The 16,952-nt window shown below is 39.1% G+C and overlaps 1 protein-coding gene across 7 annotated transcripts in view; it reads right to left on the reverse strand.

The window, feature by feature from the left end:
* The window catches only part of ZNF484 (zinc finger protein 484), a 32,625-nt gene extending 16,066 nt beyond the window's left edge, over positions 1-16,559 (reverse strand). Inside the window, exons 1-3 of one of the 7 annotated variants that reach the window (XM_025360060.1) lie at positions 16,422-16,559; positions 13,579-13,623; positions 689-714 (exon numbers count right to left, since the gene is read on the reverse strand). Coding sequence is in view for 2 of the 7 variants with exons in the window: in XM_025360055.1 (XP_025215840.1) it covers positions 16,352-16,372 (21 nt within the window). In the remaining 5 variants the exon portion in view is untranslated. Of the gene's footprint in view, positions 1-688; positions 715-13,578; positions 13,624-16,351 lie in introns of all 7 variants that reach the window. The other 6 variants (XM_025360059.1, XM_025360056.1, XM_025360058.1 and 3 more) reach the window with 6 other exon arrangements.
* Positions 16,560-16,952: the final 393 nt, after the last annotated feature.

A 16,952-nucleotide genomic window follows, 5' to 3' on the forward strand; every position in this document is an offset into this window, starting at 1 on the left:
AGGTATGAGGAAGAACAAAATGAAAATTTTAGAACCAAAAAATACAATAAATGAAATTAAAAACCTCACTGGATGATCTCAACAGCAGAATGGAGATCCAAAGAAAACAATCAGTTACCTCAGTTACCTGTAAGATAGATAAATAGAAATTATCCGTATCTGAACAATAGAAAAAATAATTGATGAAATGATTGTTTCATCAATTCCCTTGGGCTGTATTCAGCCTAAGGGACCCAGTGGGACAATAACAGAACAGCCAACAATCATTTCATCAGTCCTACAAGGAATGAAAAAGTAGGATGGGAGACCGGAAAAAGATTTGAAGAAATAATAGCTGAAAACCTCCCAAATTTGGTAAAAGGCATAAATGTATAGATTCAAGTAGCTGACCAAATCTCCAAAAGGAAAACCTCAAATAAATCCATGTCTAGATACATTGTAAGATTTATAAAATCCAAATTCAAGAATAGAACCTGAAAACAGTCAGAGAGAAATGACACATTACCTGTAGGGAAAGGGCAATTTGAACAAGAGTGAATTTCTCATTAAAAACCACAGATGTCAAAAGGAAGTGGCACCATATTTTTCAAGTGCTGAAGGGAAAGAGCTATCAAAACTGAATTCAATATCCAGTGAAAATAAAATAGGCTCTGTTTAAATTCTCTTAAACTTAATTCTGAGGAATTACCTGCCATTGGTAGTTAAGAAAGAAGTCTGAAAAAAATAAAAAAGGAATTAACTGCCATACATTTATGAAGCATAATTACTTAGGTAATTCTTAGGAATTACCTGCCATATATTTACTAAGCAAGATGTTCAGAACTTTATGTTGTGAACATCTTCACAACTTTACACAATATGCTTCAAGACATCAAAGAACTTACAACAATTGTCTCAGAGATTATAAAGGGTATAAGAGATGTGCAAAGTATAGCATGACCCCAAATAGAAGAAAATTCTACATGGAGTGTAAGACTAAGTTCTGTAGAGTTGATGAAACTTAAGCTTAGTCTTGGGAGATGACATGTTTAATGCAAGCAGAGTAGGGTAAAGTGATTTTTAGAAGGGAGCAGCATGAGCAAAGGTATAAAGACAGGAAAATACATGATAAATTCAGGGAACTACAAATTAGTCTGCATAATGAGAGGTCTGTATGCAGTGAAGGAAAGGTGTTTATGAGAAAAGATGATTAAATTTGTGTTTAAAACTGCCAAGAAGATGCTGGTGAGGTTGTGGAGAAATAGGAACGCTTTTACACTGTTGGTGGGAATGTAAATTAGTTCAACCATTGTGGAAGACAGTGTGGTGATTCCTCAAAGATTTAGAAGTGGAATTTGACCTAGCAATCCCATTACTGGTTATATACCCAAAGAAATATAAATCATTCTATTATAAAGATAAATGCATGCATATGTTCATTGTGGCACTATTCACAATAGCAAAGACATGGAATCAACCCAAATGCCCATCAATGATAGACTGGATAAAGAAAATGTGGCATATATGCATCATGGAATACTATGCAGCCGTAAAAAGGAATGAGATCATGTCCTTTGCAGGGATATGCAGGGAGCTGGAAGCCATTGTCCTCAGCAAACTAATGCAGGAACAGAAAACCAAACACTTGATGTTCTCACTTATAAGTGGGAGCTGAACACACGGACACAGGGTGGGGAACAACACTCACTGGGGCCTATCAGGGAAGGGTGGGGGGTGGGAGAGCATTAGGGAAAAGAGCTAATGCATGCTGGGCTTAATACCTAGGTGATGGGTTGATAGGTGCAGCAAACCATCATGACACACGTTTACCTGTGCAACAAACCCGCACATGTACCCTAGAGCTTAAAATAAAAAATAAAAAAAAGACTATCAAGAAATGGCATGGAAAATACATTTGAATGAGCAAGAGTGGAAGTCCAGGCAATATTTCATGTGAAAGAATAAAACACCTAAGTTGGGGGGAAAATATTATTTAACAGGAATATAGAAAAAGAAATTGGTGTAGATAGTAATTAGAATTGATAGATGCAGTAAGAAAAAGGAGGGACTAAAGTGAAATTCTCAATTATTCGTTTTGTATACTCTGAGATTATGGTGTCATATACTGAAGTAGAGATGATGAGTGGGAAAAGGTTGGAGAAAGGGAACCAGATAAAATCACTTACGTTTTGCACATATTGAGATTACAGGGATTAAACATGTAGGCAGGCATGTTTAATCCCTGTAATTAACAGGAAGGAAGTTAGGCAGGAAGTTAGGCAGAGGCCTAGAGTGAAGATAAAGATTTGGAAGTCACCAGTAGATAATTAATAACTAAAATCATCTGAGTAAATAAGACTGCTTGAGAGGACACCTGATAAAGGAGAACGTAAAGAAAATAATCTGAAACAATTACCAGTATTGAAGAAGAGGTGTCCGCAATAAAAACTGAGAAATCAGACAGAGTCAGGAGAGAGTAACGTCTTAGAATGTATGTGGGGATTAGTTGATGGGGCTGAATGCCAAGATGAAAAAAGCAAAGAACAAATAAATTTTGGCTTTTGTATTTAGGAGATGTGACAGTGATAGCTAGCTGTCTTCCAACATTCACTCATCCTTTCTTCCCTAATAACAGAACATGAATTCTTAGCTGGGTACACTAAGACTCTCTTTTCCCAGCCTACCTTAAATGTAATCAGGAAACTATGCTTTGGCCACAAAGATACAGGTGATACTTCTGAGAAGGCATTTTTTAAAGGAGAAGGTGTGAGTGCCCCTTTCCTCCCCAACCTCCTCATGCTGCTGGCCTGGAACGCTGACTCAGTTAATGCCACCACAGCCAATCTCGGGAACCATCAAGTAATGTGAGGTTGAAAATCACAAAATGAGAATGACATACAGAACAGAAAAAAACAGTGTATGAGTTTGTGAAGACACCAGGCCATGAATGAATACTTTCAGAGTTCTTTTGCTTGATAGAATAAACTCTGAGGTGTTTAAGCCTGTAATTTTTAGATTTCAGTTATACTAAAATGCAATTTGCCAAACGATTCTAATAAAATAGACAGAAACTGTGTTGCGATTACAGACTCTTAAGCTTTTAAGCAAAAATTTCAGTACCATGTAATAGCAAAAAGACCAGTACTCCAGGAAAATATAATTCATATTTTGAATGACAATCTAAAATACATAAAACAAAAGCTGACAAAATTACATGGAGAAATTGATAAATCTACATACACAGTGGGAGACTTCCCGACTCCCCCTCCCTACTCTGGGAGATTTTAACCAGATTACATTCATTAATCATTAGATAGAGCAACAAAAATTTGGCACGTATAGGAAAATTTCTGCAAGAAAATTGACAAGCCAGTTACAAAGGAGATGAGATCTCATACATAAAACAAATATGCAATAGTCAAAAAATAAGGATTATACAGAATAGCTGAACAACACAAATAAGCTTTTTGTGATGTAGATAGAAATCACACATACACACACACGCACGCACAGAGAGAGAGAACGAGAGAGAGAGAAAGAGTATATTCATCATTATATTAGGGGACCATACATGAATGACAATGTGATAGTACACAAAATGTATAAAGAATATAAATTAAAAAACAGGCTGGGTGCGGTGGCACATGCCTGTAATCCCAGTACTTTGGGAGGCCAAGGCAGGAGGATTGCTTGAGTCCACGAGTTTGAGACCAGACTGAGCAACATAGTGAGACCTTGTCTCTACAAAAAATCAAAACAACAACAACAACAAAAAGCATTGCCAACTACAGACAATTTAGTTAAAAAAAAGCCGGGGGGAATGAATCAAGCAATTCTTAAAAGAAATGTACATGACAATAAAATTCTGAAAACCTGTTCAATCACATTAGTAACCAGGGAAATGCTAATTAAATCCAAAATGAGATATCTGCAAACTCCCCAAGACAGCTAAAATTGTAAAGATTGAAAACAAGTACTGGTAAAGACACAAAGTATTAAACATATCTGCACACTACTAGTAGGAATACAAACTGGCATAACAACTTTGCAAAGCTGTATAACATCATATACTAAAGTTGGAGAGGGGCCAGGTGCAGTGGCTCAGTCCTGTAATCCTAGCACTTTAGGAGGCTGAGGCAGGAGGATTGCTTGAGACCAGGAGTTCAAGACCAGCCTGGGCAACATAGCAAGATGCCATTTCTACAAAAATAAAAAAAAAATTAGCCAGGCATAGTGGCACGCATCTATAGTCCCAGCTACTTGGGAGGCAGGGGTAGCAGGATCACTTAAGCCCTGAAAGTTGAGGCTGTAGTGAGCTGGGATCACACCAATGCACTCTACTCAGCCTGGGTGACAGAGCAAGACCTTGCCTTTGGATAGAAATAACTTCTGAAAGAAATGTTCACAAGAGCATATTTATAATGCATTTTATATTTCTCAATAGTAAAGGCTTAAAAATAAATGAAAATAAAATTATAATGGTACAGAAATACATACAGTATACCATCTTCTATGGAAAGAACATAATACTTTTCCTATTTGTTTTTGTCTATATAATGATACTTTGAATACACACTAAAAAAATTAGTTATCCAGATTGAGGACATGGGCTGATAGGAAAAGAAAGAGGGAGATTTTTCACTATATACTTATTTTCTTACTTTTAAATCATATGCATGTATTACCTATTCAAAATACCCATCTGACAAAGGTCTACTATCCAGATTCTACAGGGAACTTAAGCACATTTACAAGAAAAAAACAATCCCATCAAAAAGTGGGCGAAGGATATGAGCAGACATTTCTCAAAAGAAGACATTTATGTGGCCAACAATTATATGAAAAAAGCTCAACATCACCGATCATTAGAGAAATGCAAATCAAAACCACAATGAGATACCATCTCACGCCAGTCAGAAAGGCAATTATTAAAAAGTCAGGAAACAACAGATGCTGGCGAGGCTGTGGAGAAATAGGAACGCTTTTACACTGTTGGTGGGAATGTAAATTAGTTCAACCATTGTGGAAGACACTGTAGCAATTCCTCAAGGATCTAGAACCAGAAATACCAGTTGACCCAGCAATCCCATTACTGGGTATATACCCAAAGGAATATAAATCATTCGACTAAAAGACACATGCACACGTATGTTTATTGCAGCACTATTTACAATAGCAAAGACATGGAACCAACCCAAATGCCCATCAATGATAGACTGGATAAAGAAAATGTGGTACATATACAACATGGAATACTATGTAGCCATAAAAAGGAATCAGATCACATCCTTTGCAGGGACCTGGATGAAGCTGGAAACCATCATCCTCAGCAAACTAACACAGGAACAGAAATCCAAACACTGAATGTTCTATTATAAGTGGGAGTTGAATAATGAGAACACACAGACACAGGGCAGGGAACAAGCCACACCAGGGCCTATCGAGGGGTCGGGGGGTAAGGGGAGAGAAAGCATTAGGACAAATAGCTAATGCAAGCAGGCTTAAAACCTAGATAATGGGGGCCGGGCGTGGTGGCTCACACCTGTAATCCCAGCACTTTGGGAGGCCAAGATTGGTGGATCACCTGAGGTCGGGAGTTTGAGACCAGCCTAACCAACATGGAGAAACCCCATCTCTACTAAAAATACAAAATTAGCCAGGCACGGTGGCTCACACCTGTAATCTCATCACTTTGGGAGGCCGAGGCAGGTGGATCACGAGGTCAAAGACCATCCTGGCTAACACGGTGAAACCCCGTCTCCACTAAAAAACACAAAAAATTAGCCAGGCCTGGTGGCGGATGACTGTAGTCCCAGCTACTCGGGAGGCTGAAGCAGGAGATTCACTTGAACCTGGGAGGCGGAGGCTGTGGTGAACCGAGATCGCACCATTGCACTCCAGCCTGGGCAACAAGAGCGAAACTCCATCTCAAAAAACAAAGCAAAACAAAACAAAACAAAACAACAATAACAAAAAAAAACAAGCCTAGATGATGGGTTGATGGGTGCAGCAAACCACCATGGCACGCATATACCTATGTAACAAACCTGCAAGTTCTGCACATGTATACTGGAACTTAAAGTAAAATTTTTTTTTTTTTTTTTTTTTATTTTTGAGACGGAGTCTTGCTCTGTGCCCCAGGCTGGAGTGCAGTGGCGCGATCTCGGCTCACTGCAAGCTCCGCCCCCCCGGGTTGACGCCATTCTCCTGCCTCAGCCTCCCAAGTAGCTGGGACTACAGGCGCCCACCACCTCGCCCGGCTAATTTTCTTGTATTTTTAGTAGAGACGGGGTTTCACCGTGTTAGCCAGGATGGTCTCGATCTCCTGACCTCGTGATCCGCCCGTCTCGGCCTCCCAAAGTGCTGGGATTACAGGCTTGAGCCACCGCGCCCGGCCTGTAAAATTTTAAAAAAAGAAAATATCGCACCCATTAATATTAGAAAGATCGTTCAGAACTGAAGAAAAGAGTCCTTGAAATTAAAAATACAATACTAATGAGAAACTCAGTAACCTGAAACTTTCCATGATACTGCACAGAGCACTTCTTCTTGGGCTGATTTTAATCCACGTCCTCTTTTTGCAATGAACTATAAGCATGAGTATAATGGCTTTCCTGAGTTGTGTCAGTCCTTCTCGTGAATTATTGAAACTGAGGGTGGTCTTGGAGATTCCTGAGCTTGCGGTTTCTGTCATAAGTGAGGGTAGTCTTAGAGACGCCTAAATAATTGTACTTGGGCTTGTATCTGGGTGTCAATAGGGCTGTATTGCTTCTGGAGGTTCTAAGGGAATATCCATTTCCTTGATTTTTCTAGCTTCTAGAGGTCACCTGTATTCTTTGGCCTTAAAATAACACAAAGTTGTCACTGTTCTGGAGGTCATATGTCCAAAGTAGGTCCTGCTGGGCTGCATTCGTTCTGGAGACTCTACAGGACAATCCATTTCTATGTCTTACCCAGCTTCTTGAGACTCAAGAGATCTAACATTTGAGAAACATAAGAATTCCTAGTATCATGTGGAAGGGACAGCCCATGCCAGTAGCTGAGTATCAGATAGAGAGTAACTATGAGCAGGTCGACAACTCCAAGAGGAGTTTCTTTAAAGAGCTGAAATGAATAGCATGTAATCTAGAGCCAACGGCCTGGGTCTTATTTTCCTGGCTTCGTCATTCAGGAGCTGTGTGATCTTGGGCAAATTACTTCTCTGTATAACAGTTTTCCTCCTCTGTAAAATGAGAATAATTATTATTGATAGCTGTCTTTGTTTACCGCTGCTATAAAGGACTACCTGAGCCTGGGTAATTTATAAAGAAAAGAGGTTTATTTGGCTCATGGTTCTGCAGGCTGTGCAAGAAGCATGGCATCAGCATCTGCATCTGGGGAGGGCCTTCAAGCTGCTTCCATTCATGGCAGAAGGGGAAGAGAAGCCGGTGTATGCAGAGATCATATGGCAAGAGAGGAAGAAAGAGAGAGAATGGGAGGTAGCAGGCTCTTCTCAACAACCAACTCTCATGGAACTCATAAGATTGAGAACTCACCACCTCCCCAGAGACAGCATTAATCTATTCATGAGGGATCTGTCCCCATGACCAAAATACTTCCCATTATGCCCTACCTCCTACACTGGGATCAAACTTCTCTTTTATTATTTATTTATTTATTTGAGATGGAGTCTCGCTCTGTTGCCCAGGCTGGAGTGCAATGGTGCACTCTCGGCTCACTGCAAGCTCCGCCTCCCTGGTTCACCCCATTCTCCTGCCTCAGCCTCCGGAGTAGCTGGGACTACAGGTGCCCACCACCATGCCCGGCTAATTTTTTTTTTTGTATTTTTAGTAGAGACGGGGTTTCACCATGGTAGCCAGGATGGTCTCGATCTCCTGACCTTGTGATCTGTCTGTCTCAGCCTCCCAAAGTGCTGGGATTACAGGCATGAGCCACTGTGCCCAGCCCTCTTTTATTTTTAAAATTTCTTTTTATTTATTTATTTTTGTAAGAGACAGGGTCTCGCCATATTACCTAGGCTGATCTCAAACTCCTGGCCTCAAGTGATCCTCCTATCTTGGCTTCCTGAGTAGCTGGGATTACACACAAGCCACCATCTAGGGATCAAATTTCAGCATGAGATTTGGAGAGGATAAATATCCAAACCACAGTAATAACTCATAGGGTTTGTGACTGAATTAGTTAATAGAGAATGCTTATAGTGCCTAGCATATAGTAAGCACTGTATTAATGTTTATATTACTGTTATTATTTAACATATTGTAATATATTGAGAAGGTATTTATATACATGGGAAGACTAGAGATGAATTAGTGATATGTATAATATATATTGTATATGTATGTATGGAAAACAAAACAAATAATTAAGCCAGAGACTTATAATTTCGGGTAAAACAAAAAGCACTGCATAAAAAGTAAATGGCTCACTTGTGAATATTGTTAAAATCATCATCATAATAAAATGCAGCCTACTGATTTACACCAAATTATGATATACCCATATTAGGCTGGGCGCGGTGGCTCACACCTACAATTCCAGCACTTTGGGAGGCTAAGGTGGGCGGATCGCTTGAGCCCAGGAGTTCAAGACCAGCCTGGGCAACATGGTGAAACCCCATCTCTACTAAATAAATAAATAAATAAAATACCCATATTAGAAGGAGGGTACATGAGAAATGTGTACGTGAGTGTCAAGGGCCTGAGTGTCTGAAAGAAAGCTAATTCCTTATTTCCATTGTGTTATCTGTAGATAACTGCTTAAGACTGAAAGCCTAGAAATACCAATACGAACATGTTATTTAGACATATGAAAGTAAACAGCAAAAGACAGTAAACTGAGTTCAAAGTGATTACCTTTGAGAAGCTGAAATTTGAGGGTGAAGAGAGCAGATGACAACTGTTTTATTCTAAGAAACCACAAAGAACAATTTGACTAAGTAACTATAGGTAAAATGTTCATGACATTGAAAATGAAATACTTATTTTTAAAAGTTCAAATGCAAAGGACAAAGAGGCAGTTATAATTGAACAAAACGTATAAGACTATGCTTAATATATGAAGTCCTCTGTTCAAAATCAATAAACTGGATTCCAGTCCTGGAAAGATACAGCAGATGCACTTGTCTCGACTCAGCCTGTTAAGTTCATCTGCAAACCATAGACATTATCCATCAAACTAACATACAGAGACTCTGAAAGGTAAAGAAAAATAGGCACCCTGGCTAAGGGCCTCAGGAACCAGGAAGCTAAACAGTAATGAGCTCTCTGTGTCTTTCGGCCTCATATAGATAGCCCTAACCAGGTGTTCGAAAAACCTGCAATCCAGGAACACCAACAAGTGCATACAAAAAGACCTGGAAAAAAGTGCTCTCTCTAGCTAAAAGACCAGGAAAGGGGCAACAGAGAAAAAAAACTTTTAGACAAAACCTACTCCAAGCAAATACCACAGATAATAAAACAACAAAAAACTGTGGACTTGATTCATCTGTCATCAGCAAAGACTCAGTGGTTAGCCTAGGCTCCTGTATTTGCCTGGATGTCCGGGGATGCCCCTCCACTACAATAGGGTAGTACGAGAAAAAGCCAACTGGGGAGCTGGGACTTGCATCTCTGCACAGTGGTAATGGGTAGCTTTCCTGCCATGCCAGTGGGAGCCACATCAGGGCTGGACTTCCATTCCTACCTGGCAGTAAAGCGACAGTCTTTCCATCACCACAGGTATGGTGTGAGAGGAGGCCAGATGAAAATCCAAGACCTCCATCCCTCTGAGAGGTAACGAGGCCCCATCCAACCTAACAATATCAGAGAAGACAGCATGAAGAGCAGAAACAAGGTACCCTCTCCTGTCAGACAAAGTGATGTCACCAGAGGTCTACTGGGGAGCCTGAACTGCCAACCCCAACTAGCAGTAATGAGATGTCTCTCTCCCCACAGACCGTCAACAGAGTTCAAGTATGGAACCTGCAAATTCACATCCACCTGGCGGTAGCACAGCAAGGTCCCCCGATTCCCACACTGGCCCAGAGGACGCCTGCTAAAAAAGAGGACTCAAATAAGATCTAGAGTCTAAGGTTTCCACCATACATTACAAAATCGTTTGAATAACCAAGAACCAGGAAACCTCAACTTGAATCAGGAAATGACCAATCAACAGATACTAAAACCGAAGTGATGCATGTATCAGAATTATTTCATAAGGATTTTAAAGCAGTCCTCAGAAAAATGTTTTAATAAGCATATGAACACACTTGAAACAATAAAAAAATTTCAACAAAGAAATAGAGAAGAGATGAAGAAATCAAATGAAAATTTTAGAACTAAAAAATAACCAATATTAAAAACTCAATAGATGGGCTCAAAAGAATGGAGACAACAGAAGAAATAATCTCAGTACCTGAAAATAAAATAGAAATGATCTAATCTAAAGAATGGAGAGAAAACAGACTGAGAAAAAATGAACAGACCCTCAGAGACATGTGGGACAGTAACAAAAAATCTAACATTTGTGTCATTGGAGTTCCAGAAAAAGAAAGAGAAAGGAATAGGGGCTGAATGGGGGCTAAACAAGTATTTGAAGAAATAATGAATGAAAATTTCTGAAACTTCCCAAAAGATATACACTTACAGATAGAAGCTGAGCAAATCCCAAAAAGGAAAAAAACAAAGAAATTCATACTAAGAAAGAATTACAGTCAAACTTCTGAAAACTACAGACAAAGAAATAATGCTGAAAGCATTCAGAGAGAAACTACACATTACCCATAGGAGAAAACAATTTGAAAGACAGTGTGTGATACTAAGAACGATGGCTCCCCAAGGATGTTCACATCCTAATTCCCAGCAATTGTGAATATGTGGGGCAAAAGGGAAGTCAGGTTTCAGATCAAATCTAGATGGCTAAATCAGCTGCCTTAAAATAGGGAGATTAATTATCTTGGATTATCTGGGTGGGCTGAATATAATCAAATTTGCTTAAAAGTTAAATCAGGAGGGCCAGGCAAGGTGGCTCACATCTGTAATTCCAATACTTTGGGAGGCCGAGGCGGGCAGATCACCTGAGGTCGGGAGTTTGAGACTAGCCTGACCAACATAGAGAAATTCTGTCTCTACTAAAACATACAAAATTAGCAGGGCGTGGTGGCACATGCCTGTAATCCCAGCTACTTGGAAGGCTGAGGCAGGAGAATCACTCGAACCCAGAAGGCAGAGGTTGTGGTGAGCCAAGAGCGCACCACTGCACTCCAGTCTGGGCAACAAGAGCAAATCTCCGCCTTAAAAAAAAAAAAAAAGTTAAAGCAGAGGCAATAAAAGAGAGTCAGAGAAAGATGTGACTACAAAAGAGTGGTCAGAGAGATACAACGTTGATGGCTTTGAAGTTGGAGGAAAGGGCCACAAACTGAAATGTGTGCACCCACTAGAAGCTAGAACAGCCATGGAAAATAGAAACAGATTCTTTCTTACAGCCTGTAGAAAGGAATACTGCCCTTTTGACACCTTGATTTTAGTTCAGTAAGACCCACGTCAGCCTTCTAAAATATAGAACTGTATGTTAAAAAAAAAAAAAAGTGTTATTTTAAGCAACTACATTTTTGATAATTTATTTCAGCAGCAATAGAAAATGAACATGCAGTTTTAACTAATATCTCATCAGAAACTCTGGAGGTCAGAAGGAAGTAGCACATTTTTCAAGTGCTTAAAAAAAAAAACTATCAACTTAGAATTTTGGATCAGGCAAAAATATCCTTCAGGAGAATGTGGAAATCAAGACATTCTCAGTCCTCCAAAATTTTATATGTTTAGGCTCTAACTCCTAATGGAACTGTATTTGGAGATAAGGCTTTTAAGAGGTAATTACGGTTAAACGAGGTAGGGGTCCTAATCTGATAAGACAGGTGGCCTTATAGAGATTCTCTCTCCATAGGCAGGCAGGCAGGCGGTCACTAGGGAATGGCCTGTGAGCACATAGTGAGAATCTGGTTTTCGTTTACAAGCCAGGAAAAGAGCCCTCAGCAGAACCTGACCATGCTCGCACCAAGATCTTCGAGTTCCAGCCTCCCTGTGAGAAAGTAAATTTTTGTTGTTTAGTCCACCCAGTCTATGGTACTTTGTTATGGCAGCCTGAGCTGACTAAGACAACTACCAACAACTCTGCACACATAAATTTGACAACTTAGATGAAAGGGTACAGTTCCTGAAAACACACAAACTACCACAACCCTCTCAATATTAAGTAGACAATATGAATAGCCCGTAACTCTTAAAGAAACTGAGTTTGTAATCTTAAAACTTCCAAAAAAGAAATCTCTAGACCCAGACAGTTTCTCTGGAGAATTCTACCAAATATTTGAAGAAGTATAATTAACATCAATTCTACACAGTTTTTTCCAGAAAAAAAATGAGAAGAGAAGGGAATACTTCCCAGTTTATTGTGTGAGGCTATGATTTCCCTGACACAAAAACTGGACAAAGTATAGAAAAATAAAACACAAACTATACACCATCTCTGGCAGAATAATCAATATAAAGGAACACATTCCAACTGATTTTATGAGGCCAGGGTTATCCTGATACCTAAACCAGAAATAGTACCAAGAGAAAAAAAAGAAAGAGAGAGAGACAGAAAGAAAAAAAAAGTGATACCCTTCATAAATATGATACAAAAACCCTTAACAAAATATTAGCAAATACAAATAATTTAAAAAGTATATACCACAACCAAGTGGAGTTCATTCCATGGATGCAAGGCAGGTTCAATATTAAAAAATCAATCAGTGTAATCTACCATACCAACAGATTCAACAAGTAAAATCACATTATCACGTCAATTGGTACAGAAACAGCATAAAACAAAATTCAACTTCCATTCATGATAAAACCTCAAGTTTGTTTCAGAAGATGGTCCTGGGACAAGGAGCATTGATGTTCTGTGGAAATTTGTGAGAAATAAAAATTCTCATATCCCATCCCATAGCTACTAAATCAGAATCTGAATTCAAATGCAAATGCAAGTAAAGTGTCAGAAGCACTGTTCTATAAGACAGCAACAGAACAACTGTGGCTACTTTTTGTATTTTTAGTGGAGACGGGGTTTCACCATGTTGGCCACGTTTGTCTGGAACTCCTGACCTCAGGTGATCCACCCACCTCGACCTCCCAAAGTGCTGGAATTACAGGTGTGAGCCGCCACGCCTGGCCTGTTAGTGCACTTTCGGTAGGGTTGCTGTTGAAGACTGTTCTGTCATTAACTATCTGAAGATCTATCAAAAAATTTCTCAAACACCAAGAACCATGAAATCTTTACCACAGATGAAATAAATTACTTGTTAATTTTATTAATATAAACCATGTATCCAATTTCCATTATTGCTATGTCTTTCAGGAAGATCAGAGACAATTTAACAGTTCAAAGTTCATAACTGTGTAAGACCATATATTCTAAACTTGACTCGGGGTTGACAGTCTCATCTTCATTTTCTCTGATCTTAGTTTTTATTTATCTAGTCTTGTCATCTTACTATAGGGATTGTTAGATGTCTCCTAAAATCCACTAAAAGTAAAAGAAAGCAACAAATAAACAGATGAACAAATAAGAACTCACCAGGGATTTGGTCATTTTTGGCTCTTCGGACAAAGGGGCAGAGATCTGAGAAAACAGATGGGTAGAGGTAGAGATGAGAGAAGGAAGTGTGCCAATGTCACACATGGACACATACATCATTTACTGCCCATGTGCCTTACTCAAAAATTTATTTCTGGAGCTACAACATTAAAATATCATCCCATCCCATATTGTACAAAGATTTAAGTGCAAAAGTTTTACCATAACATGGTTAATAAAAAAGAAAGATTAGAAACATTTAGATATCCAACAATTGTGGAGTGCTTAAATACTTTATAAAATATCCAAAGGACATACTGTTCTATTACATCATTATACTATCTGATTTCACAGGCCCTTCAAGTTATCATCAACCCTGGTACCTAACTCCTCACTACCACTCTTCAATCTGCTCTAAGTGCCAATTGGTGCCCGGAGACTACTCCCAGAAGCCATTACTGAAACCTCAGATTCACTGATTCCCATGCCTTGCTGCCCATAAGCCCTGCATCACTCATCCTACAATTCCTGATCACAGAGTCTTCAATTCCTCTACCTTAATTGTTCTGGCTCTTTACCAATCAATCCCACGTCCCCATGACTGACCTCTATGCCTGTATGACTACCCACCGCACATCTCCATCAGTCATCCAAAGAGTGCCAATTCTAGGCATACCTGTACCTGCACTGGGGCCTTAGCACACGAACACATCTCCCTCCGCTGACACAGCTAGGCTATAAACTCCTCCACATACACAAATAGGAACTCAATGTACAAATCTGGCGCAATTCTTGAATGTATAGAATAAATTTATAAATAGAAAACACTTCTAAATCTAATTGTGAAAAGATTATTTACAGAGAAAGAGTTAAGGAAATAAGAAAACTCTTTATCTGCAGTAGTGAAAGCTAAATGATGTCGGAAATAGCATCTAAAAGGCCTCTCCTCTGTCAGGGCCAGAGAGACATTTTCAGAAATAAAAGCACTTGCAGAGTATTTCTATCTTTGAGAGAAATACTGAAAGAAGTAGTCCAAATAAATGTAAATTGAATCACACATCAAGAAATGTTGAATAGGAAAATATTGTTCAGCAATAATTATTGCAAAAGATATATAATTATAAAAAAGGACAATGTGACAATGTGATAAAGAGGCCACTAAAGAGAAAATTAATAATACCCTACGATAAAACATTCCTAATAATCTCAGGAAAAAAATGGAAAAAATGGGGTGCAGAATGGAAACAATGAGCAGAAATTCAATCAATCCAATGAAAATATTATATAAAGAAAAGGCAGAAAATAAAACGGTTAAATAGTAAACATCAAATGGAAGGCATAAAATCAGAAAAATCATTATTACACTAAACTGAGAGGTAAAATTCTATCAACAGAGACTACAAGTTGGATTTGAAAAAAACAAAAGATATCTATTGTAAACAAATAGGTAATCTGACAGAGACAAATATGGATATAAAATAAAGCTCGGGCAAAGACACATCATCCAAACGCAATAAAAGTAAAAACAGGTGTGGCAATGTAAGTATCAAAGTGGAATTCGATGTTAAAAAGTGTTTTTCTTTTTTCTTTTTGGTTGAAAAAGGGGATCCTATAATACCATTTAATACATGAAAAAGGATAAAAAATGCATTAACCATTAGGTGTACGTATGCCCGTCCCTCAGACACACAAATAAAATTAGCAAAAAAGCACATACAACTGCAAAGTGAACTATTAAAGTAAGAGATTTTTATTGTATCTCTTCCAGAATATTAAACAAGTAGATCAAAATTAGGAAAGATAAAGATTTGAAAAATACCAACAGGCAAGACTTAATTAAAGAGAATTTTGGCCCATACAACAAAATATAATTTTTCTCTTATATCTGTTGAACAAAATTCATTGAGTAACTTGGCTTCAAGGAAAATCTTGATAAACTGTTAAAAGTTGAGACTTGATACTCTGCATTTTCTGACAATAGAATAAAATAAAAAACAGCTAAAACATACTTTAATAATTTGGGAATGAAGAAACTCCCCTAAATAACTAAGGATCAAAGAGAAACATCAAGATGAATTTATACATTTCATAGATAAAGATGTAGTTAAAGAAACTTTACTACCCTAAATGTATCCAGCATAAAACTTAAGAAAATAAGGGAAAGAATAACAAATTACATCAAAAAGTGGGAAAAAGAGAAAGTACGTAAAAAGAAAAAGAGAAAAAATTTAATATTAAAAGAGTAGGGAGTAGTTTATTGGACATTTCAAAATGTCCAGTAAAACAGATAGACCTTTCAGACACTTGATTCTTTTTAAAAAGGGAGAGAAAGAATGAATGATATATAAATACAATAACCGTAATGGTAAAGGAGCTACTAGTCTTGGATATGAAACAGAACAAAATGGAAATGGAAATATGCAATTCTATGTAACATATGCTTTAAATCTTTAGCAAAATACATCATGATAATGAAACAGAAACGAAAATGTAAACAGATCGGTACGTATAAAAGAGAGGAAACTAAGATGTGCATCATTCACTCCTCAGATCCCTCCTTAGTTCCCACAGTCATCCTCCTCCACAACCCCACAGTCCGCCCTCACTCCGCCCTCAGATCCACCACCAGAGACCCCCAGTCCGTCCTCACTCCGCCTGCAGATCCACCACCAGAGACCCCCCAGTGCCCTCTCACTCCTCCCTCAGATCCACCATCAGAGATCGCTCCGACTTCCACTATTCCATCCATTGACCGTCCGTCCCCATCACTGACCGGAGGGCTCACGACAGACATCAGAGATTCTTCTTGCTCAGTCCACAGATGCTGCCATCCCTCTATTCACCTGCCCCTCACCCACGTTCTCTCAGGACAGTGGTCATTTGCTTCGGGCGGTGACTATAGTCGCAAGAACCAGAACAGGACCCACTTCCTTTTTCTCAATGCCTCCCTACTTCTTACAGCGCTGCCTGGGTGTGCGCATGCTCAGCAGTCTTCGTGGCCGAAGGTTGCCAGTAGTCAACATGGCGCTTTGCCAAACACGCTCCCGTTTCAGTGGCTTAGGCGGGGCGCCAGTATGGCGGCGCCCATGTAGACACTCTGGCCTGTGTGCGGCCATGTTGAGGTGATGTAGCGATTGAGGGGCTGAGGGTTGTCCAGAGGGAAGGCACCAAGCAGAGGTGTGTCCCATCATACTAAGCCAGGACACAATCAAAGCCTGTCACTTCAAGTTACAATCTTTCTCCAGTGCTTCTGTGGACACAACACTGTTAACCAACAGGAACTAATCAGCATTTACGTAATACCGCAAACGCAGCGGAATACACATTTTTTTTTCATGTCCATGGGACACTTAGCAAGATATGAGGTAACCTGG

Source organism: Theropithecus gelada, chromosome 15, assembly GCF_003255815.1.
Source record: "Theropithecus gelada isolate Dixy chromosome 15, Tgel_1.0, whole genome shotgun sequence".
Taxonomy (NCBI): Eukaryota; Metazoa; Chordata; class Mammalia; order Primates; family Cercopithecidae; genus Theropithecus; species Theropithecus gelada.